The sequence below is a fragment of the Eretmochelys imbricata genome, chromosome 2 (assembly GCF_965152235.1).
Source record: "Eretmochelys imbricata isolate rEreImb1 chromosome 2, rEreImb1.hap1, whole genome shotgun sequence".
In the NCBI taxonomy this organism is placed as follows: Eukaryota; Metazoa; Chordata; order Testudines; family Cheloniidae; genus Eretmochelys; species Eretmochelys imbricata.
In genome coordinates, this window is record NC_135573.1 from 220,930,368 (window position 1) to 220,955,298 (window position 24,931).

Genomic DNA, 24,931 nt, shown 5'->3' on the forward strand with positions numbered 1-24,931 from the left:
GAATATCTAGATAATATTAAGTGCTCTAAATATTTTTTTAAATATCTGAGTAAATATGGACCCCACAGTGCTAAATAATAAAATGTTAGTACCTTGATAAAATATCTGTTTATGTTGATAATAATTACTCTAATGGGGGTAAGACAGATCTTCAATATTTTGAACTTGTTTGTTTTATGCTCAGTGTCCTTGAAAAGATAGTTCTGTGATTAAAACTCTATCCCAAACTGTGAATTTCCTTCCTTTATTAGGTATAAATCAGACCCCACCCCGCCCTCAGCATTGTAGAAACATGAGAAACATTTTTATTGGATGATGGCTTGACCTTGTGTTTTTGAATTGTAGAGTACTTTAACAGTCTGACAGAGGTTTGTCTGGAGTTCATATAAATATTCAGTCTGTTTAGTAACTAATTCTGGTGGACGGATGCTGTTTAGTACCAATGAATTTATCATCTAGATATAAACATTAGAAGCCATCTTTCTGACAGAGTGAGCAGACTTTGCCCCTCAGGGGGTCTTAGGTGCCAGGCGTCTCTTTTAGAGCCTTCAGTTAAGCCTTTCAGGGAGCATCCACTCTGGTTCAAGAAAGATGGAATGTAGAACTAACCTTTTGCTATCTGCACTATCGAGCTCTGACTTCTTTGTATATGGTGGTATCTCTTTAGGTTTCTGTCCCCCCTTCCCCACCCCTTAACAGACAGATAAATCTCTATCCATCCTCAATAAAGTTGATGAAGAACTGAACCTGGCTCACCTAGGGTTGATAAATATTGCCATCTTACATCTAGCAACCCTAATTTCAGTACATCAGACTGTCAAGCTGCTAGTAATGTTGCTCAGGGCTAAATGCTACTGTAGACATGGATCTGAGTGGGGTTTGAAAGGGGGAGTGTCAACATCATGACACTGCTCCTCTTTCCATTTGACCCTACAAGAGCCCTTCCTGAGTGCTCTTGAATGGGGAGGCGATGCCCATTCTTATCTGAATAGTTTCCCACTGCTTTGCCTTATGAGGCATCAGAGAATAACTCCTTCAGTGTTAATTTACTCCTGCTTTCTGAACTCTCCTGTCCCTAGGGCCAGTGGTAGTGCATCTGGGAAATTTGAAGAAAAATGATAGTTTAGACAAGGTTAAAGTGGGTTAGTATGAGACATTGTAGCAGTAAAAGTACCATTGTCCTTTTATGGATTTTTCCTGTAGAGAGAGACAAGATTCTCTGAGTTTCCACTTGCAGAGTTTCCTGCCAATTGTTCTTTTGGGGGTGGGGGTTCCCTCCCACTCCCATTGTATTATGTGGCAGAGGCGATGGCCCATGGAAAACAAGAAGCTAGCAGAGGCTCATACAACTACCTTGAAACTGTCTGATGCTTGCAAAATGATAATTTGTTCAAAAAGGGGAATGGATACCTTAAGTAATCTTTTCAACTATGATGGATGAGAACAGGCATATCAGTCAGTTAGTCCATCTGTTAGTACAATAATAGACCTAAAGTATTACTTGTCTGTACAAGACTAGCTTTTATATTGGGAGTTTGCAAACTTCTTCCTAAAGAATGGTCAACCAGTCTGCGATATGCCAGCTTTTCAGTTCCTCTCATGCTGTTTTGATACTGTATTGATTTCTGGACAGCAAGGAAGAATCTGAAAGATTTGCATTGATTCTTCTTTCTTTAATCAGAAATAAATGTGTATGTATCAAAGCTGGCCTATTTACAGTAGACCCTATACTTTATATATCTGTTATGCAGGAAGAAGTCTCCTTATTAGAATTTTGCCTAAGTAGTGACTGATCAAGGACGTCATGATTTGGGTCAGTTGGAGTTTTTTTGTCTGACTTTATCACTTAAGCATACAGTGAATTCTCAGCAAATGCATAATATTCAACTGAGCATTGAACTGGGAACTAGAAAGCAAGAACATTAGCGCACCACACAATCAATTTCTTCTTATATCTTAGAAATTTAATATCTCCATCATGGCTCTTAAATGTAGAGAAGATTTGCTAAGGAGCCCAAGTACTAAACTAGCCAAGTTAAATTACCCTGTGTATCATGGAAGAATATGTTTTCATGATCTGAAACTTTAGCTAGGAACCAGAGAATCATACATGCTGATCCTGTCTTCACCATAAATATTCATGCACAACCTGAAAGGAACTCCCAGTCTTTGGCCAAATTCCATCTATTTTTGTGTTCATTTCCAGCCCTGAAACAGTTTTTTCCAATGTCGTAAGTAAAAAATATGCACTATTGGTTGTGGATGATGTGAGCATTCCTTTTCTGCATTAATAAATAGAGCAGCCTTATGTAAAGATGACTAAGTATAATTTCAGAGTAACAGCCGTGTTAGTCTGTATTCGCAAAAAGAAAAGGAGTACTTGTGGCACCTTAGAGACTAACCAATTTATTTGAGCATAAGCTTTCGTGAGCTACAGCTCACTTCATCGGTGCCACAAGTACTCCTTTTCTTTTTAAGTATTATTTCTAATGTCTGCAAATTAAAAAAAAGGAAATGTTATGTAGACCCCACATTGCATCAAGTTGAGCAGTGTCTTGTATTGCAAAGTTTTCATCCTACATTGCCAGCTATTCTGGTGTTTACTTGCACCGTTAATGAGAATCTCCTGGGCAGAACTAAATATGGATGAGATGAAAGAGGAATATGAAGCCTTTGTTGTCCTACTGTATAATTATAAACCAAAAGCAATTTTTGAGGAAAAAATGCTACATTCTGATTGGATGTTTAGTGACCTGATCAGATAATTGACATTCTTTATCTACCTTTTTTTTTTTTTTTTACAAATATATCCTTGTGATAAAAAGTGTAAAAAGTCAGGTGTGGGGGTTTTGTTTTGTTTTTGTTTTTTTCCCCCACCTCTAAGAAGCCTGTGGTGCACAATCTGTTATTGGTCAGAAAATCCCATCATTTGAGAAAGGTTGGGTTGACCCTCCTTGCTTATTTAAGCTAGTCAGCAAATATTTTTCTTTTTATCTGAACTTTTGAACTACTTGTGTCACGTTTTAGAGTAATTATTCTAGAATATCCTACCGTTCATACCACCTGCTCCTTTGGGGACGTAAATATTGTGCCCCTTACATTGACCCAGTTTGTTTCCTTAGTTATCTTTCAAATTCTTCTGCAGCTACCAGAGGTGGGTGTTCTGTGGATGGCAGTTATTGTGAAAAAGTAGTTGGCAGACACCCAAAGCAGACAGAATACTTACTTATTCTAACCCATAATATGCTATTTGTATTTGCAGAAGAAAGGGAAAAGTTGGTTTTGTCGGGTTAGTGTCTTTAACAGCTTTCTTTAATTTCTGGTTTATTTTAATGGTAGTATAGTAGACTTATACATCTCACAGTACAGAGTTCTGGAGTCATCTTACAAGATTCAGCAAGGTTTACAGTCTGTCTTTCACTGTAATATTTCTCTGTGCTATGAATAAGGTCAAACTGAAGTCTGTAGAGTGTTCTGCTCATTTCTGTTGGAATATTTTAAAAAAAAATTACTGTATAATACTCAAACTTATTTAACACAACATTTAATAAAATCTTTTAATTGCAATATAATGCAATTACATTATCAGGATGTATTCTTACCCAACAAAATACTATCCAAAGTAATAGTGTATCTTGTTACCTAAACATATAACAAATAACATTGCATTAAAATATTAATTGATGAAAAAATAAATGTTAGGTCCCATTTTAAATAGCTAATATTAGAATATATTCAAGTCAAATTCTTATCAGAAAACAAGATATTGCCAGCAAAGGTTTGCACTTTAAGTGCTAGAATTTAGTACAAAAAACTTCCAAAACTCTGCACTGCTTAAATCTTGCCACGTTATGGATCGGTTCTTGGGAAGTTGAGACAGGAAGCCTGATCTCAGCTAACATGTTGTATGCCAAGCTTCCACTTGATAGATTTTTGAAAACAGCAGAGGTATCACAAATACACAAATGGTGTGTTCACAACAGTGTAATAAACATATTAAGCAGGAATATTTAGTAAAAGTTAAAGGGTGTTTACATAAGAGTACTCATTGTCACCCATACTAGTTCTCATGTATGAATACATGCAGTTTGAATAGTTGTATTAAAAATAACAAAAAAGAAAAAGGTAAAAATCCAACCCATCAAGTAATGCTGATAATGTTTATCTGGGACTTATCAAAGCATTTGAGATTGGTACTTTTTCCCCTCTAAATGCATACAGTTGTGTTTATTGGTTTAAATATATATATTGGATTAATCCAATATGATTTTAAAATGAAGGAAATTACAGCCCCCCAAAATTGCTATGTCTAATTCTGTAACATGGATGGTTGCTGGTTGACTCTTAACCAAAGGAGTGCTACTTGGGGGCTGTTACCATTTTGAATCTGAAGGGTTAAGTTGCTAGTAAAAACGAAGAAGAATGCTAAGGGATCAAGAAGTGACATGCTGCCTATTGTTTGTAGCTATAGGATCAAAATAACAATTATACATGCCAAATAAATTCTAAACCTGCAAGGTAGAAAAAGAGGGGGTGGCTGTAAGTACAGGTGCCAGAAGCATTAAATAACCCTCTCAGACAAGGTGCACCACTGTTGTCTTGAATACTTCTAGGTCCCCCCAGTCTGGCATTTTCCCCCCTGCACTAGACAATGTGCATTCACTGCAGGAGACTAGGTTAAGCCTGCGTCTCCCAGACCTGCTGGCTCCTTGTGCCCAACCCGACACAGAGGTGCCTTTGTGAGTATAATTACCCTCCCCTTGTAGTAGAAATAGTTTATTTAGAGCCTTATTTGCAGGTAGGGCTGGAATAAGCAGGAATTAGCATGCCAAAGAACTGCCCCAGCTCTGACTTGGATTTGTTTATCAGAATCCTCGGGGAAAACCAGGGATGCTTTTTCTCTATTGGTTTGTTCAGTGAGATACTATCCAAGATTAAGAGCTTTAAGGTCATTAAAGAGATTGAAGATGGGAGCCAACTGGCAATTGCATTAGGGAGGCGCATGTCGCGGTGTGTAGGATCTCCCAACAATTTCATGCCTGGCAGGGTCTGCGCCCTCGTTGCCAGAATAAACTCAGGCGGATGATCCTAACAACTTGCTGAGGACTGATTAAAACTCTGTTTGGCTTTCAACACGTTGTCCACATCAAAAAGGTGTGAGAAGTAAAATAAATGTTTCTTTAGCGTTTCAAGATACTGTGGCCAATCTCCCTAAGCCTTCCTAATTGGCCTAGGCTGGTTGCGGATGATTAACTTGAAGTTAAATGAGGCCTGCTTTTAAACATGCTTTCCCAGACTTTAAACAGAACGATGAGAGGAAACTTTAGACTGTTGTGATATTGGAACTGAGCCAAAGTGGGTTATTATTAAAGTGGATCCAAGTTTTGATCCAACTTTGTTTACACTTAAGCCAACTTAGTTGACAGACTTTCTCTCTGTGTACCTGAATGCATAATATTAGGGGTATTAAAAATATGCTATTTCCGTCTAAGAGAGTGCTGTTACTAGGGGGAAAATATTAGCAGTTCAGAGTGAATGAAGAGTTGCTTGTAGTTGTAGCGTATTAATTTCCACAGGTTATTTTAATTATGTGGAGATATGTCAGAGTATGAAGGAAACGCAGAGGAAAATATGCAGGCTGTTTAATGATAGCACTGCAAAGAAAATAAGAGCAATCAACTCTTGAGGCAAAGGCAATATGGAGATTTGCCTTGGGAAAAGAATGTTTAAAAATAAAGTTTTAGGGAAACAAAATGTTCATGCTGCAAAATATCAATAGCTAGAGAGCAATAGTTTCTGAATGTTGCCTGTGAGGTAAATGTAACCAGAGCACACACTTGGTTGTTGCATAATGTTGTCTGTTCACATGTAACTTTGTTTAAAAGAGAGTGGAAATTCTACGGGAAGATTAAAGATCACCATAAAACAGGCTTCTGCCTCAGCATATAACAGGAATGCTTGTGTAGATAGTGATATGCACTAAATATCTTTGTACATCCTAAACGAAATACATGGGTTACCAGGCACTCTTGAGAATCCAGCCCTATCCAGTGCTCTCTGTGTAGGATGTTTGCTGGCACTAGTCAGCATCTCACTAACAGTGGTGTTGCAACTTGCATTAGTCATTGTTGCAATGTTCTCTGGCCACTGCACCCACACCGTATTGCCGGGAAACCTCCTTCCTTTTCCAGGAACTGATTTTGCCAATACAATTCCTGTACATCAGACTATACTTTCCCTAATCCAAATTTTTTCTCCTTTCAGTTACTCTGGCACCTTGGTGCTTCTGCATGTTTGTCTGCTAAACAGCATATACTTGTAACAAGTAATCAATATTATACAATATTCCAGCACAGAAAAACTCCTCTAATATGTTTGGGCATATCATTAGATTTCATGAGATAAGTGCAGATCAGAGACTACTTACTCCGTTAGGCATAGGTTGACTTCTGAGAGATATTTCGTCCTGATTTGCCTGTCAGTCTTCCTAATGTAAATCTGAAGTAACTCTGTTGAAGTTACCACTTGTAAAACTGGTATGAGACGTGATACCTTAATAATGGCTTTGGTATAAGACTCTAAATAACCCCAACAGGTTAGAGGAGCAGCTTGGCACCTGTTGGAAGGATTGTGAGCAAAAAAAAGGTCTACCCTGAATCTGGAAGGGTAGACAGCCCAGGGCGGGAGACACAGGGGTCCTAGCCAAAGATGTGAAATACCTTTTACCTTTACTTTTCTCTTCCTTTCCTTCCCCTCTTTCCAAATATGTTAGCTGTTTGTCTCAACACATTCCTTCTAATCACAATCTTGGTGTTTTCAAACTCTTTGCTGGATCTCTGTACTGATGTTCGTATGCAATTTCTTACTGAAGTTGTAACGTGGGCATTGGCATGTGCCCAGTTTTCATTGACCATCTGCAGAAGCTATACACCTCTTCCCATCTTGTCTGACTCTTTTACTTTCATGCTTCCGAAGAACTCCGGTTGTCTGGTGCTGCCCCAAAACTTCACTTGCTTTCTTCTCTTCTTTTAAACAAAAGGATTATTTCAGAGAACATAGCAAGCAATATTTCAGATCTTTAACTCCATTGGGTTTTCACATCAATTCGGCAGATGGATAGTAAGGCAAATTATTTTATCAGCCAGTGTTGAAAATCTTTGTTTTATTTTTTAAAAAAATCTACAATTAATGTAGTCCTTGTGTTTTCCTGCAAATATAAAAGCGTGTTTTCCTGCAAATATAAAAGCGTGTTTGTGTAAGAATTGTGATTATGGGCACATTATCATTCTTTTGTAAAGGAAAGCATGGCTCATTGATCTCTCTGTCACACTGTGTTTTATTTTTGTTCAGCAGTTACATAGTCTATTGTCTGTAAATTGGTTGGGCTACACTTTTTTCTATGGGGTAATTATTGTAAAGGGGAAGCTTTTTGGTGAAGACCCAGCCTGTGACTTAGGACGTGTATCAAACTCATCCTGAACCTCATGCAAAGCTGGATTGCAAAAATTTCAACTACTTTTTGTTATCTAAAGAAGTTACCAGAGTTTACCCAAACAAGATGGCATTTTTTTCTATTAATGGCAAATAACTGCAGTATTAAGGCTAGAGGGAGAACAAGTGGAAAGAAACAGCATTTATTGAACCAACAAATAATACACAAACTTCTGTATGGAGTGAAATACATGTCTTTATTTCACACAATTTTGAAAAATATTGCTTTTTCTGCATTTTTTTTTTTTTTTTTTTTTTTGCAGTAGGGAGGAAAAACTGGAATGTTGCTCAGCTTTCTCATCTCCGTTCTTGGTCTCATTATACTCTTTCTCTGACTACTCAATTTTTGTTTCACACAGGGCGCGAAGGCATGTTTTCTACGCGATATTCCCTTCTCTGCCATTTACTTTCCATGTTATGCTCACTTGAAAACTGCATTTGCAAATGAAGATGGACAAGTTAGTCCTGGAAGTTTGCTCATGGCTGGATCAATAGCTGGTAAGTACCTGATTTTCTTTGTGTATGGCATCCTATTGCACCTAGATATCACTAATAGATGCTTTAGAAATGTTTTTATTAGTGAGATACCTGATGTGACGGTGTAAAATAATTGCTCTATACCAAGATGTTAACATTTAGGTATTAAATTGCAGGACATATAACTGATCCAAATGAGCTGGTGTTAATATTGAGGAACTCCTTGTATTTTTGACCTACCGTTAGCATTTATATTACCATTTGTAGTAGTAAAAAGAGAGCAAGATTTTAGTCCTGAAATATTAATGTAGTGTGACATCTTGCCTAGTCAAGTTATTATGCTGTTGTCTGTTTTGGTTGGTTGATTGGGCAAGTTGTTACTGTAAAAGTGGTTCATGAAAATATTCATTTCATTCTCTACTTCTTTGTGATCAAAAGAAACTTGAGTATCCATTTTGGTATGAAATCCAAATGCATACTAATGATACAAACATCTAAGCAGGCCACTAGCAGACTCTGACAGCATGGTAAAAGTAAGTCATTGACCACAGTATCCCACACAGCATCTTGGCTTTGTGTTCTTATATTTTATTTTTCTATTTAATTTTTTTTATTAAAAAAAATATTAATACATTTCTGGTGATTTTGATCCAGTTTCTTTGAATCAGCATATACTTAAGGCAGCATAAGCAAAATAATAAATAAAAGTCCGTCCAAAAACTGAACACCAGTTATGATGATAGATAATAGAAATGTAATGGTCCTGGAAAAAGCCTGCTTCTGTTTTGCATGATATGAAAAGACAGATAATAGATGCCTGTTTCTACCCTGCTGCGTTGTTAAAGGGTTGGTGGGAAGGGCGATTGTATGGATCACAAATCCACATTTTTCTCACCTGCCACATGGGAAATCTGGTCAGAAAAGGCAGTTGTTGGGGGTTTTTTCCTTGTGCATCCCAAATTGTCAATCCTCAGGGCTCGTTTAATTCTGCTTTTGGGGACTGAGACTGAATGTTGGCACTCATCTTGGGAAACTGCTGCACTGCTGACAGGTGTTCTATATTCAGCATGTGTTTGTACTGATGAGTTTCATCTCTAAGTGTGTATGCACTAAAGGGCTAGAATATATAATGTAAGGATGCATTTTCCAACCCAAATTTGCCTCTGTGGCTGCTGCTGAGCTTCTAGGGCTGTGAGGATTTTAAAAGGTCGCTGCAGTCTTAATTGAGCATCTGCTTAGCTGAGAGGGGCCCATCAGCCTAAAATTCCTCCTCCTTCCACTTTCTGTATCCTAAAGCTCAGCAGACTCCAAATCACAGGCAAAGGATGCAGAGGCTCTGCTGAGGGAAATGTGAATACAAATATAAGGAGAAGGAATTCCCTCCTTCCACTCCCCCCCTCCCCCATGTTAATGGTTCATAGACTATTAGACCTAGACCAGTGGTTCTCAAACTTGTTTACTGGTGACCCCTTTCACACAGCAAGCCTCTGAGTGTAACCCCCCTTATAAATTAAAAACACTTATTTATTTAACACCATTATAAATGCTGGAGGCAAAGTGGGGTTTGTGGTGGAGACCGACAGCTTGCAACCCCCCCATGTAATAACCTCGCTACCCCTTGAGGAGTCCCGAACCCCAGTTTGAGAACCCCTGACCTAGACATCTCCTCTGTAAGCAGCACACACTCCAGCAGTTGTAAGTAAAGGGCTAGTGGATCAGGAGGAAGATGGAGAGAAATAAACCCAGTACAGGTAGTTGAATTGCTCAGAATGTGGTTACTTGTGTTTTTTTTTAAATTCCCCTCTTCTTGTAGACAGCTGGGCAGCTTTTTGTTGTCAAGGGCACAGGAGTGTCTCTGGGAAGAGTAGCCTGCTTATATAGCTAACATTTGTGTGTGTCCAGACTTTGGGCAGCCTGGAACTTCTGGACATCTTCAGCTGGATTATGGCCCAGGCTTAACTCTAAAAACCAGATAGTCTTGATGAATCCTGTGCCGTCACTTCTTTCTACTAGCTCTTTGTGCAATGCCTTGTAGAGCATAGGAATTGAGCTGGCACCAGTCAAAACATCTCTAATCGAATGGCTGGTGCTTAAAAAAAACAAAAAACAGAAATTGTTGAAAGAAGATTGAGTTAAACTCATGTTAATTCTAACCCATTTTGATGGAACAAAACAATTTTTGAACTTTGGAGCCTATCTACAGACCTGAAATATAAACTGGTATTCTTAAGCCAACCCATTTCTTAGATGTTAGTATTTTTCTCTTTCTAGCCATTGTCAGGTGATTGCAGACTGAGATAACTGTCGCTTTGAAGTTCAGCCACAGAAGCAGTCCGCATAGTTGCTGATATGTGCTAGGAAATCAGCTATAACGGGAATTTTATCCAGTATTTTCAGTAAAATTCCATTCCAGGTTAACTTTTACATAAGCAGATTCCTGCACAGTATTAGAGTCATGATGCTCATCATGTGGAACAGTGCAGGGACATGGGTGCCCTATTTTTACAGAAGCAAGATATTTCTTTTATTAGAGGCAAGCTAGTAACTCTAAAGATCAAAACAAGGGATTGATGAACTGGAAGATTGGCGCTCTCACTAAAAAGTCATGGGCATGTCATGGAAAAACATCTCTAAAATGTTGGGTCATATCCTCAGCTGGTGTAAATCAGTCTAACTCTTTTGACTTCTGCAGAGGCAGGTTGGTTTACGTTAGCTGAGAATCTGATCCACCGTAGTTAGAGCCAATTCTGCATCAGTAGAATTGCATTATGTTTTCAGGAGTGTGTGAGCCTCAAAATGTGCTCGAACTCATCTTAGTTGTGGAAAATACCCATCTTGCACAGCACATGTACATGTAAATGTGCACATGTATCTTATGCATGCATGCCTGTTTCTCAAGATGTGACCCATGTTATTTATATATTTCTTTTCCCCTTTTTTGTTATTAGGGACATGTATAAAATCAAAACTTTTTTTCCTTAGGTTGATCTTCTCCTGTTGCTCTTTCTTCACCTAATATCCCAGTTTCTTTGTTACAACATTTGATGTGGAGATTATAATAATGTCAGAGGATCACAAGTTAATTTGTTCTTTCTGCTTATTTCTCCTATGAACCTCCTCATCCCTTCCCCCTTATCCCTCTTCATTTTATGTCATCTGCTGCTGTGTAATTTGTCTAATTTCAGTTGTAAGTTTGTTTTTAAACACAAATGTCCCTAGTAATAAATAACAGGTGAGGAGAGAGATGAGAGATGGTAATTAACATAGAGTAAGCTGTATTGTTTCTAAGTATGTCTTTTGGTTTTCCTTGAAAACATTGGTTGATCTCTAAAGGACATCTTTAAGTTGAAGACGTAAATATATCCTGTGGTCAGTAATGGTAAGTGGGGGAGTAAATCAGCATTTCTGGAATTTAGTTCAGGTGAAACTTTAACCGTGTTTTAGCCTTTGCCTGCCAAATTTGCAAACGTGAAAGTTTGTGTGTGTGCACGTGCTCATGCATGCTCACGTGCTCGCTTCTTTTCTGGGTTTAGGGAGAGGAGGAGCGGCTCCTATTTTAGTGATATGCGCACACTTACACACAGCTTTCAAAGCAGTCTGTTAGGAGGGTGAGATGGTGCTTTGAGCCAGACCATACTGGTTTGGACAAAAATTGTTACACAATTATTAAGCCTTAAAAAAAAAAGCAAAGGAGATTTATGCATCTGTGTCTGACCAACTTGGTTTGGAACATATGCAGAATGGAAAAGTAATAAAACCATAAGAGACAGTGTCTTTTGAGCACAGTCTCGCTGCTTTTTTTTTTTTTTTTTTTTTAATCTCAACATGGGCAGCCCTGATTTGCTACAATGACTTTAGAAATCTCGCCTGCTGTTATTCAGTATTTGTTGCTTTCAGTTGATTATCTGCCAGAGTAAATTTAAATTTACCTCCAAATATTAAACTGAGGATGTCAGACATTGCTCTGCAGCTGAGAAATGTGAGTTTCCTAATGAGAAAAATGAACCCTTTAAACCTTCGCTTGTGCATCTTGCTGATTGTGCACAACATTACCTAGCTCCCAGTAACATCTTGCATGAGGTTGTTTAAGGTGTGTGTGAACATGCTTTTTCCAGCGCATTGTGTGATGGGAATGTCAGAAACCACAAAGGGGCGTGAAAGGGAGAGATGAACGTCCTCTCCAAAACCTGTTAACTTGTTAACTATTCAGGGTTATGGTTTGTACTGAAAATGTCTGTATGCGCCTCCTGACTTCAAATAAAAATATGGTGGGGCTGTTCATCTAACCAGAGCCTTATATGCGTGAAGCACTTTTCACAGTGGCTAGCCCTATTCACTATTCTGCTTTCTCATTAAAAGCAAATATTTGGGGCCTGAGTTTTCTGAGGTAAGAATGAAAGGCACAGTAACCTTCCCGTGCAGGAAGCATCTAGTATGTGTCACAACTTACTGATACCAGTCTCTTTTTTTCCCCCGCTTCATTTTTAGGTATGCCTGCGGCCTCCCTAGTGACCCCTGCTGATGTTATCAAGACTCGATTACAAGTGGCAGCCCGGGCAGGGCAAACCACTTACAGTGGCGTCATAGACTGCTTTGGAAAGATACTGCGAGAGGAAGGCCCGAAAGCTTTGTGGAAAGGAGCTGGTGGTATGTAAAACAACTTAGATGCCACTTGTTTGATGACAGGGAGCCAGTTGTGGTTTTTAATTGATTTTTGTTGCTCACACTTGTTTTGTTTTTCTTTCAAGCTCGTGTGTTTCGATCCTCTCCTCAGTTTGGTGTAACTTTGGTGACTTACGAGCTGTTGCAGAGATGGCTTTACATTGACTTTGGGGGAGTGTAAGTATACTGTGTGAACGTATCATTTGGGCACTGATGCTGCAACTGGCTCTGCGGAAGCGAACCCCTGTGCCCCTGCAGAGTCAGTTGCAGGATTGGAACATTAGTTCTTAATGCTTTGCAGTTACAGAGAGAACTTTGAGATCGTGAGATAAAAGGCTTCACTGCACCAAATTAATTAAGCTTCAGTGGAATTTGAGCAAGCATTTCTGTACCCACTTCACAGCAAGCTGGGCCTCATTTTAGTACCATAACAGACCCTGAGAGGATATTTTGGACGTCAGTGTAAAATGAGACCCTCAGAGGATAAATGGCAGAACAGAGAATAGAACTTGGGATTCCTGACTCCTTCCTGCGCTAACTAATAGGCAACAATGCACCATTACTAAGACATTGCTGTTGGGGAGGGGTTCTGCATGTGACTGGGCAGCCTATTATTGTTAAAAGGGCTGTAGCAGTTGAATGCAGTGATTGCTCAGTTGTTGGTGGAGCCTCAGTTCTGCCTCCCTTTACGCATGCACCACGTTTGCTTGTTGCAGAACAGGGATCTGATATTTCCATCACAATGTATTGACTCTGTTGCGTCCTCTGCAACAAATGCAACTGCATTTAGGCAATGTTAACACGATAAGGCTTTTAAACGCACCTAAATGGTTTACGATGGCATCAGGGAGATCACAAGGAGGAAGCAAGAGTGGGTTTTGCTGGCATCAGTTCCCTTAGAAGTGTGTAGCTGAATTTGCCATTCTTTGGTTTTCCAGTGGAAGTACTGGGACTGTTAACAAAAAAAATCATGGTTAGTAAAACCATGCACAAAATATCCCCTTTCCCCAAGCATTGCTGTGTATGTACTGTCAGTGCCTTCTTAAGGTATTTCTATACTACAGATGAAGGTGTGATTGTAGCGTGGGAAGGCATAATCTACCTAGCACAGGTAAGAACGAACCCAGGGTCCTTGTAGGTTTATGCTGGGGTGACTAGCCCACGCTAAAGCCTCTGCCATCATGTTTTCACTACTTTTGTTACCCCCACCAGCTAGATGAAAGCTAACACGGGTATGCCTACCGTTATCACAATCACGCCTTCATTTGCGATGTAGATACCTATACAAAAACGTTAGCTGTACAAACTCTACCGGTTCCTGGATGAGTGATGCAGAGTGCAGGAGCTGGGGATGGGATATGGCCACAGTTTACTGCAGTCTCATCGAGTAACATGCTGTACAATTTCATCTAGGTTTGACAACTCTCTGTGATGATTAGCATGAAAGCTGTTGGGATCTTTCTAAAATATTACAATGTGATTCTCATTACTTTGTAGCAGGGATGTTTTTGCCAAGCGGCTGTGGGATTTTTGACCTTAAGATAGTTGATTTACAATTTATGGAGCGATTTTGGTGTCAGTGTTTTTACGGAAGTTTAACTTTTATTTTGCAGAAAACCAGCTGGATCAGAGCCCGTTCCTAAATCCAGGATCACACTACCTGCTCCTAACCCTGACCATGTTGGAGGTTATAAATTAGCAGTTGCCACATTTGCAGGGATTGAAAATAAATTTGGACTATACCTACCTCGATTTAAGTCATCACCACCTACCTCACAGGCTGCTGCAGCCATTGGACCTTAAGATGTCATGTTACTGCTGTGGAGTTTTATTAGTGGTGAAAGAGCCACGTTTCTGATCAGTCTAATATTTCATTCCTTTAGCTTTTCATCATATATCAGTTAAGTGTCATTTCAGTTCTAAGGCAGTTTTCTTAAACGTAATCATTGGTCTTCGTGCTTCCTTAACCAGATCACTGTGAAATTATTACCAGTTATTCTTTGGGTTCAGGACCATGAATGTATTGTCCACATCTGACATGTGCTTTATGTTTGGAAGGCACTAATATTAGATTCTGTTTATGGGGCAGGATTAGGGGTGGGAGTTATGAATGCGATCATCTGACAGGTAACATTCAAATAAGGATTGTTATGCCAAAGTGGCTGCATATTGGATATCACGCATTGTCACTGAAATAGTCAATAGAGATCATGGTGCTCAAGCAGAATGATTTTGACTGTACATGTAAATTGGTTATAAGCTTAGTGCGTTTGTAGACTTCAAAATATATATATATTCACACACACAGTACCTGAGTCTACCACTATGGCTTCAACTTTTTAAATAAGTACACGCACAAGTTCAGTTTCTGGATTGTATTGTGAAGCTTTTATGTGGAACATGTTTTTGTAATGGAAACCACATTTATAAATGTTGAGTCAAGGTATTCTGTTAATGGTATCAAAACGCTAGGAAGGAAGTGTTATTGTCCATAGTCTTTGCACTTTATGGAAGTACTTTTGGCATTTTATTACGCGTACAGTGAAATTACAAGACTAGGTGCCTATCTTGGACATGCTGATATCTGGATTCTTGTTTGTATGATGCACTTAGTAAATGCTGCTTGTTTAAATAAATGCAATAGAAAAATCCATGCACTGTATCAATGGTACCTGCCTTAACTACTGGCTTGTAATTGGAAATTATTTGTTTCTAGATTATTTACTTTATTCAGTTGAATAAAGAGATTAAAATATTCTAGAACACAAGATTTTATCTGGGGGGAGGGGAGGGAGTGCCTTGCACAATGTTTAGAGGATTGTGTATTTATGAAGTTAGAAATAAACCTTTCAAACGGCGAGACAAATGTCTGTTATGCAAGTTGCACAGCAGATTTAATGTGTGTCTTTCAATTTTATACTCTGTTTCAAGGCTAACTTCATTCATTATGTACAGGCATTTACAGGTTGGGTTAGGAATGTAGTTACTTTTGACCACCTGAGGCATAACAACTTGGGATTGTGAAGAGGAGAGCCCCTTTGATGCGGCTGTGGCTCAAGAAGAAACTTTTCTTTAGTTAAAAGCCTGAATTGGAGCAAACTTTCATTAGTTTGAAGCTCTCTCTGTTTTGTTTAAGTAACTAACTTTTAAACAATTTGCCTATATAGCCAGTGCAGGTTGAAGTGGGCCCCTGATGTTGCTCCTAAAAGGTGTCACAAGATTTAGGTCCTTACAGGGCAGTAATCCTTGCTAAATATTTTCATTTCTATTAAATGTGAAGTATGAGTTTATGGGAATATTAAAGTTCTGTACTTTGTAAAAATATTACATTATTAGGTATATGACATCATATTGGTTACACTGTAACTTGTCCAAATGCCAAATGGAAATGGATATATTAGTTGCATTATATATGGCTTGTTACAGAAAACTGCTTTAATTGGCAGTGTTTACATTTCAAACTAATCAGGGAAACGGAGCAGCAGGAGGAGTCTGGAGTATCCATAAATTTAAAAATTAATAAACACAAATATAATCTGATTGTAATTCTGTTTTGGGAACCCTGACAGCCATGCACACTGCTTTTTCCAGGTGTCATTACTGAATTCTGCTGAGCTCATGAGCTCTGTGTGAGAGAGGCAGGTGATGGGAGCAGCTCACTGAGTTCTGGTCCCCAAAAGTAACTGCTACTCTGTTAAAAATAAACTCCATTCCCCCACCAAACTATTTCATATATTAAAAAAAAAAAAAGCCACAGAATATACTGGTAATGGCAGCTGCCAAGGATCAACACTTCAGAACTTCAAGCCATTTGGTTTTAGTGCTATTTTTATATCTTTTTCTAAATCTTTGCCGTCACTAGAATGTGCACTTTCCTGTCTGTCTTAGCTGCTGATGAGAGCAAATGCGGAGACTCAAGCAGCTAAGGAAGGACTTCTTTTGTATACATAGCAGGCAGCATTTCCCGTGGAGGAAGACACCCCCCCACACACACACGAAGTGCATAAAATCATTTAGCAACTGCTTACTTACGACACGACACGACGCGCATTGGAAGCCTCACTGGGAAGGATTTGACCTGTGTGCTGCTGGAGCCAAACTGGAACTCCCCTTGTCCCTGTGCACATGCTCCAATAAAGCAAGGTTCAGTCGTTTTTTAAATGGTTCTAATCAACACCCATGCAGGTTTTGATTTTTTAACTTAAAAGGAAAAACCATTTCCTGGGGTTTAGAAAAAAAAATCCAACCCAAGTCCTCTGGTCACTAATGCCCTCTGCCTCATAGCTTCTGGTACCGTATTCCACAGCTGGCTGCTTTCTCAGTCCATGGGGCAATAGTTCTTAACTACATGCTTCCAACTCAGATATAGTACACGATACTAAATGTACCATGGAAGGCTCTGAACCCCCACAAATTGCTCTGATAGCATCAGGCAATAGCAAACTAGACTGATCTGTGATAGTGTCAATCCCCTCCCTTATTTCTTTGTTTGTAGTGTAGATATTGAGCTATCACAATTTCAACCAAAAATTCTTAGTAAAGCCACATACAAAATATCCCTCTGCCCCTAACTGCTCTTACAGATGATGAGGGGATTAACAAAAAACCACATTAATGTTATGGTAGTATCCAAAGACTCTAGTCAGGATCGACATGTGAGAGGCTGTATGACACATTCTTGCTCTGGGTGCTGTATGGAGATGCATGGTATAAGCTCTTATGCTGAAGAACTTACTGGCTCAGATCTTGTAAGATTTTGCTCTTTGGTTTCTCTTTTAAAAAAAAGCTTTCAGATGTTTGCACTCTTCTGGTTTATGGATAAGTTATGCAGTCTGGGAGGGGTAAGGTGGGATGTAACCTCAGTTTATTTGCATTTTGCAGTTCTGTTGAGTAATCTGTTGTCAAATTTTGTTCAAGAATTGGTAATCCTCCATATAGTAGCATGTTGGGGTGTTTCTGAAGTGTTAAATCCATGTCCTGGCTCTCTCCTTACACCATAGCTAGTGCATATGTATTTTGGCCAGGTGACTGTGGAGCTTTTGAGTTGGATAGCTTAATATTTACAGTTTGCAGCAACAGTTTTGTGAGCAACATACCACAAGCTTCAAAAATAACTTAAGCAAGTTTTCCTAAACCTAAAAATATGAAAACCATTAAACCACTCGACAGCTTTCTTAGGGATCGATGGCCTTTTTGTCTTCATGTACCCCACGTATAACATCACTTCTGGTGTGTTCCTACCTGCTTAGCTCTTCAGTGCTGATGAATTCCAGCAACTGCCTGTTGGGGGGAGAAATCTGCCACCTCTCATTGAAACAGTTGTTGTGAATTTCAGGCTTCAGTGTTTTTGCTGAAATATTTATTAACATTGCTTAGACTAGAAAACAATATTTAAATCTAGTGATTATCCATAAAGTATTTAATGGTTCAGAATATGTAAACCTCAAGACACTTGCATTTTATAACTCTCTGGTAAAATGCAGCAAATACCCAGAAAAAAAGCATTTGAGCAAACTGCATTTGTAACTACACATGATGCTCTGTATTCCTATTTATTATCCAAAAGGCATTCGGCAAAGGCTTTTTTACATGTTACTGTTCAGCAAGAGGAGATATTTTAAGATGCATGTTAGTGGCTTTTTGCCATTATATGCCCTATTCCTCATAGCATTAGGAAGCAATTCAGCCGCTCGCAAAGTTCATCCCAGCAGCTTTGGTTATGTGTTAAAGAATTGTCTGATTTTTCTCTTTCCTCCCCCAAATCAAGTGATGGGGATTCATTGTATGCACAACACAGTAGATTATAACAGTTATATTACTAGAGAATTAACCCTGCTTAGGATCTTGACAGAAAATCACTCTTTTAACCCTATTGACAGCCATCTGTAACTATGAAAACCATCTTACCTCCATCGAACGTGCCTGCCTGCTGCTTTAGCGATGGCTGTGTCCCTAGACCCTTGCGTCTCCATCAGCTGCTAAGGTTATCAGTCAATCTTGCTCTGAACCAGTGAAGGTGATCAGACCCTCATATAGCTGAATTTTTTTTTGTATCGCATTTTACCAAGGATTATTCAAAACCCAGCAGCAGCAGGAATAGCAGTTTCTATACCAAAGACTGTCCACCTGTCACAGCGTGCCCTAACTCCACAAATACCATTCTGCCAGCACAGGTAACGTGAAGAGTTTGTGACGTGCGTTCACAGTTTACGACGAGGAACTAAATTTTCAGTACAGTAATTTTTGGGGTACTTACCTCGGAACCTGATTTTGAGACAGTGCTGATCACCGATCCTTTGAAAATCAGAACCCTGTGAGGTGCCGCAAGTTGGGCATCCAAAATAGACTCTTTGAAAACACCCCGGAGTCCTTGCCCTGGAATGTGCAAGGGGAAGGACTGTTGCATCCCCTGAAAACACCGCTTAAGTGTTTATAATGTACCCGTCTAGACTCTGAAATATCAACCTCTACCACCACCTACTCTGCCTTGATTAAGATGACGATTTTTGTCATGGAGGTCGTGGAAGTTATGAAATCCGTGCCTTCCAAAGACCTCCATGACTTCAGCCCACACGCATCTGGGAGCTGTACGAGCTGGACCCCCCCCCCCAGTGGCTTGCAGGAACAGCAGGGTACCCCCGCCACCTGACATGGTGGGCATACCCTGCAGCTCCCGGCCGCTGTGGGGGGAGGGGGGAGTTGAGAGACCCCCCCCACTGCCCATGGACAGCAGGGGCCCCCAGCAGCTCCCCCCATCCCCTGCCTGCCCCGGATGGCAGGGGCCCCCAGCAGTGGGTGTACCCCACAGCTCCTCGCAGCTGGGGGGCTCCTCACTGCTGTGGGTGGGAGGGGGAACCCTGCAGCTCAGAGCCATGGGAGGAAGGGAACCTGGTGCGCAAGAGCCCTGTAGGGGAAAAGGGACCCTAGCGCTCGAGCCACCACAGGTGATGGAGGGCCCCCGGATATTTTTAGTATAAGTCACAGGCAATAAAGAAGAATTCACAAAAGCCCGTGACCTGTCCCTGACTTTTACTAAAAATATACATGACAAAATCTTAAGCATTAGCCTTGATTATCCTTATTTAAATAAGAGCTTTAGACGAATACATTGAGTCTACATCTCAGTGGCTAAATTTAAGACTAAATTTTCAAGCCTTTCACATTGTACCTGAAGCTGCCAAAAGTGGCTTCAAACCGATGACATGGTATTTAGTCTGATTCTTTGCCCAGCTGCCATTATATTATTCACATGTTCTGGATGAGCCGTGAAGCAGAGGGTCTGGTCACTTTGAAATCGTTAAAATCCCCTTGTATATTTTGTTAAGAATAGGAGCGTTAAACAGTATGTCCTGGCCAAATTCCAGCTTAGCTAATTATGGTACCTTGGCAGCTTCAACTGGATATGGCAGTCCTCTTCGTATTCCTATTTAGCATTTTTGCACACTTTTAAATAGCTACCCCATTTTGCCCCAGAGGAGGCTGCGTTTTGGTGGCAAGAGAAGTAAACCCTATTACCATTTACAGCTACTGCCTTGAATTCCTTTCCTCCAACTCCACAATGAATTCTCTCCTCTCTGGCATCTGCTCTGCTAAAACTGCTCTTACCAAGGACTCTTCCTCATTAAGGTCTTGATCCTGCATCACTGAAGTAAAAAAGAAGCTTTTGCCATTGACTTCAATGAGTTCAGGAAATAAGGCCCAGCTCCTCAAAGGTTTTTAGGTAGTGAAATTAGTAGGAGTTAGGTGCTCAAATACCTTTTGAAGAGCTGGTTCTAAATACCTTCACTGGCTCTCTCTTCCTCAACACACCAAACTCAAGCCTCACCCGCCACGCACCCCGCCTCTAAATCTCTTCATAAGTCTGCCCCTGTTTTCACAACACTTGTCACATCCTCCGTCTGCCCTCCCCCCCCCCCTTAATATCCCAAGTGTCTGCTTCTCTAACAATCATCTATGTTCCTTCCATGCTATCCTTACATTTTCAGTGCCCTCTCTGGATCCAGCTAAAAGGCTGCTGTGCTCTCCAGGCTTGTTTCCGTTGCAATGCCTAGAAGAAATGGACCCACTAACAATGGTTTGCAGCCATTGCCTAGAGATACTATTTTCTTGCTCATTCTTGACCAATAGGCATGTGCTCAGGGCTGTACAAATGTAGAGGGGAAAGGAAAGATTACAAATGAAATCAAAGATGTAGTCTACTATATTGCCTAACTGCTGTTTAAATGCCAACCATGCAGTGATCCACAAATGGTTGTTGTACTCATCTTGTCTGAGGCTGGCTGTTGGTGGAAGGTGCATGTTGGGAGTGGAAGGGGTGGCTTCATTTTTATGAAACAGTGGAATTTTGTGTTTAGTGGGATCTTGAGCAAACATGGGAACACTCTGTGGACGTATGGGCTCAACTTTGAGATACTTGTCTGGAAATGGATTGTATGAAGTGTCAGAAGGTTATCAGCCATGGATAAGGCTAAGATTTTGTCAGGGATATTTTTAGAAAAAATCATGGACAGGTCATGGGCACTAAACAAAAATTCACAGAAACCATGACCTATCCCTGACAAAATGGGGAGGGAGGAGGGGCCAGTACCCTGCCCTACTGCATGCAACAGCAGGAAGCTATTGCCCCCTGCCCAGTGGCTGGGAGCTGGAAGGGACCCCTGACCACAGGGCTAGGAGCTGATGGGGATCCCCTGTCACCCTGTAGAGCTAGGGGGGAGGGTCCCCCACCACCTACGGTGACTGGGAACTGCAGGGTCCCTGCCACCCTCTGGGGCTGGGTAGCTCTGGAGGATCCCCCACTGTCCTGCAGGGCTGGGGGAGTGGGGTCTGCTGCTGCAGTAGCTGAACTGCTGTGGGGCCCCAATGTCACTGAGGTCATGGAAAGTCATGGAATCCGTGACCTATGTGACAGACTCAAAGCCTTAACCATGGATAGCCAGGAAAGAACCCCATACAGCAGGCCTGTCCAGGAGAGGTGGAGTGAAAGCACATATCTGGCAAGCAGTTGCTTTACTCTGCAGCAGAACCTTATTCTTCCTGGACTGCGCTGCAATAGTTTAGTCTCAACCTTATGATGTTCTATGCTGCCCTTGTGCCTGGACCTCTTCTGTTTGAAGCTCCTGGACCGAGCCTCTTTTTTTAGCCCGCTGTCCCCAAAGGAAAAAGCCTCTTCTCTGTGATCAAGGCCTGCTGCCAGGGGGCCAGGAGGAGCAGTGTTCTATGCCAGGTGGGCATTTTCCTGTGTGCACAGCCGTGAATCCTGAAGAGTCTTCTGAGGTTTCTCTTAAAACTGTTTTAGAAGCTATTAAAGCAATGAAGGCGCGAGAGATCGGAAGGTAAAATATGCAGCATTTTCCCCTTAGGTTTCAAAACTGAAAGGTAATATGGAAAAAGGAGAGGCAAATTTGCCAGCAGTTTACAATGCACTGGAAGAACTGGCTAGTCTTAACTTCCACAGTGGATGAGGGAGTTTTTTCATCTATGATTGGAAATAATGGAACAACATATTCAGAAAAATACTTCCCCTCCCCCTAAACCTGAGCTCACTGTTCGGGGAGTTAGAGGCAACATAGTGCCTGGAATGCAGGATTTATTGGACTTCCTGTTGGAAGCCCAATAGGCCTCACCTTTGCTTTCCAATTTTGTGTACTCAATTGGGTGTGCAAGGGGCATCATTTAGATGTTCTCTGACTTACCAGTGCACTTACACTGGATGTCTAGTGCATCTTCTGCAAAAGGATGTCTGTCACTCACGGCAGGATTCCATAGATTGGGATGTGGGGAGTGAAGATGTCGAACTCTGAAGTGCTGTCTGGTGCTCCGTTGGGCAGGACCAGTTTATCTATTTGATTAGCAAGTACTGCAGATAGCTGCATGTGTAGTAGCCATCTAATACGCAGGGCCCTACCAAATTCACAGCCCTGAAAAAGGCATCACGGGCCATGAAATCTGTATAGGATAGGGTAAAAGCACAGATTTCATGGGGGAGACCAGTCAAATTTGGGGTCTAGACCCAAAAGGGAGAGTTGGGGGGGGTCACAAGGTTATTTTAGGGGGATCGCAGTATTGCCACCCTGACTTCTATGCTGCCTTCAGAGCTGGGCGTCCAGCTCTGAAGTCAGCGCCCTGCCAGCAGCAGCAGTGCGGTGATAAGGGTGTCAATACCATACCGTTACTTCTGTGCTGCTGCCTTCAGAACTGGGCGTCCAGAGAGCGGCAGCTGCTGACCAAGGGCCCAGCTCTGCAGGCACCAGCACAGAAATAAGGGTGGCAAGACCAAACCAGGCCATCCTCACTTCTGCGCTGCTGCTGGCAGCGGCTCTGCCTTCAGAGCTAGGATCCTGGCCAGCAGCCGCCACCCTCCAGGTGCTTAGTTCTGAAGGCAGAGCCAAGGGTAGCAGTACCCCAACCTTCCCACTACAATAACTTTGTGACTCACACACACCCACAACTCCTTTTTGGGTCAGGATATCTACAATTACAACACTGAACTGTCAGATTTAAATAGCTGAAATAATTCAATTTATTTTTTTTAAAAAACCCATGACCATGAAATTGAGCAAAATGGACCTTGACTTTAGTAGGGCCCTACTAATAGGGCTAAAGAGGCCTTCTAGCAGGCAGACTGCAGGCAGCTTAGAAGTGAGTGTAAGTGTAAGGAAGTCTGACTTACACCTTCTGCTTGCCATTTCAGTGTGTTAGTAGGGTGACTAGATGTCCCGATATTAGAGGCTTTGTCTTATATCAGCAACTGTTAACTCCCTCCCCCAGTCCTGATTTACACACTGGTCACCTTGTGTGTAAATTACACCAATGAAGACACTCCTAGGGCTGGTCCACATTTCAAATGGTCCTGTGTTTGAGCCTGGCGTGAAGCACAGTTGGCTGATACAATGCTAAACACATGTTTGGTGGGTGCAGGGTCTAAGACTAGTTACATGACACAATTGGTCCTGGTTATGCTGACTGGAAAGTTGCGGGCAGCAGCATCTCCTTGAACTCTGTTCTTCGCAGCCATGTCCAATCACAGAACACTTCAGAACACAGACTCGCCCTAGTTTGACTCACCATGGAATCCGCCTTTGTGTATGATCCTTTGGGCCAAGACGCGTGGGCTGGTGCACCAGGATGCAGACTTGGCTAATGCTTTTTTGAATGCTGTCATGGCATCCTGCCATGCTACTTGCACGGAGTGAAAGGAAAATGCTGCCTGCAGCCCTTTCCACCCGCCCACCCTTGCACAAGGGGGCAGTACACGTAAGAGCTCTCTACCTTACACTCTTTGTGCATGCAGCAGAGAGCAGAAATGTCTAACTCTGCACAGATATACATAGAAAAAACACCACCTGGAACAGGTTTTTCTTTCTGAGGCCCCCCTCAACATATTATAAAAACTCTATGGCCCATGTGTGCCACAACTGTTTTTTCTGCATATAAAAGCCAGGGCTGGCATTAGGGGGTACCAAACAGGGCAATTGCCTGGGGCCCCTTGCAACAGGGAGCCCCCCACAAAGCTACATTGCTCAGGCTTCAACTTCAACCCCAAGTGATGGGGCTCAGGGCCTTGGGCTTCAAATCCACGTGGTGGGGCTTTGGCTTTCCACTCTGGGCCCCAGCAAGTCTAACGCTGGCCCTGCGTGGTGGACCCCCTGAAGCCTGCTTGTGGACCCCCAGAGGGCCCTGGTTGAGAACCACTGATCTAGAAGGCAACAAAGATTAGTTCTTCTAGACTCCTGTGAAAATTTGATGCATGTAAATGCATTAACAAAAGCCTAAGGTATCTGTTTACATAGCAGTTGTATGAGCATTCTGCAATTCCTGGAAGTCACGTGTTCCCAGTGCCTAGCCAATGTCCTGTGATTAAAACGCTGAGTACCGCTGGCCCGAAAGGAGTAACCACGTTGCTCCAGAATAAGTTTATTGGCAATATTGGTGTCATACTCAGGAACTACAATTGTCAGCCTGTTAGTGTTACCATGACAAGCATCAACGACCGACTGTACATGAAATATTGTTAAAGTGCCTAGAAATAATAGGCATTTAAAAAAAATCATTCCATCCACTCAAACAAACATTTATAGATCTTACGTCTTTAGTATTTGAATGGTAATGTAGCCTCTACAGCAGCACAGAGACAATGCAGTGCTCTCATTATGCACATGCTTTAGGATCGTTTATTTTAATGCTTTCAAATAAATATGTTCCATGCAGCACACCGCAATAAATAAGGAGCAGCAACTTTTGTATAGTACATCCATTCATAATGTAAGTCACCATGTGAAACACCACATCTAAAGTCTTG

The 24,931-nt window shown here is 41.2% G+C and overlaps 1 protein-coding gene across 3 annotated transcripts in view; it reads left to right on the top strand.

Annotated features, from left to right (window-relative positions):
• Positions 1-15,281, top strand: part of SLC25A13 (solute carrier family 25 member 13) — a 127,575-nt gene extending 112,294 nt beyond the window's left edge. For all 3 annotated transcript variants that reach the window (XM_077808070.1, XM_077808072.1, XM_077808071.1), the window contains 4 exons: positions 7,851-7,989; positions 12,457-12,615; positions 12,717-12,807; positions 14,244-15,281. In XM_077808070.1, the coding sequence (XP_077664196.1) occupies positions 7,851-7,989; positions 12,457-12,615; positions 12,717-12,807; positions 14,244-14,433 (579 nt within the window). In that variant the 3' untranslated portion in view covers positions 14,434-15,281. The remainder of the gene's footprint in view (positions 1-7,850; positions 7,990-12,456; positions 12,616-12,716; positions 12,808-14,243) is intronic.
• The last annotated feature ends 9,650 nt before the right edge of the window (positions 15,282-24,931 follow it).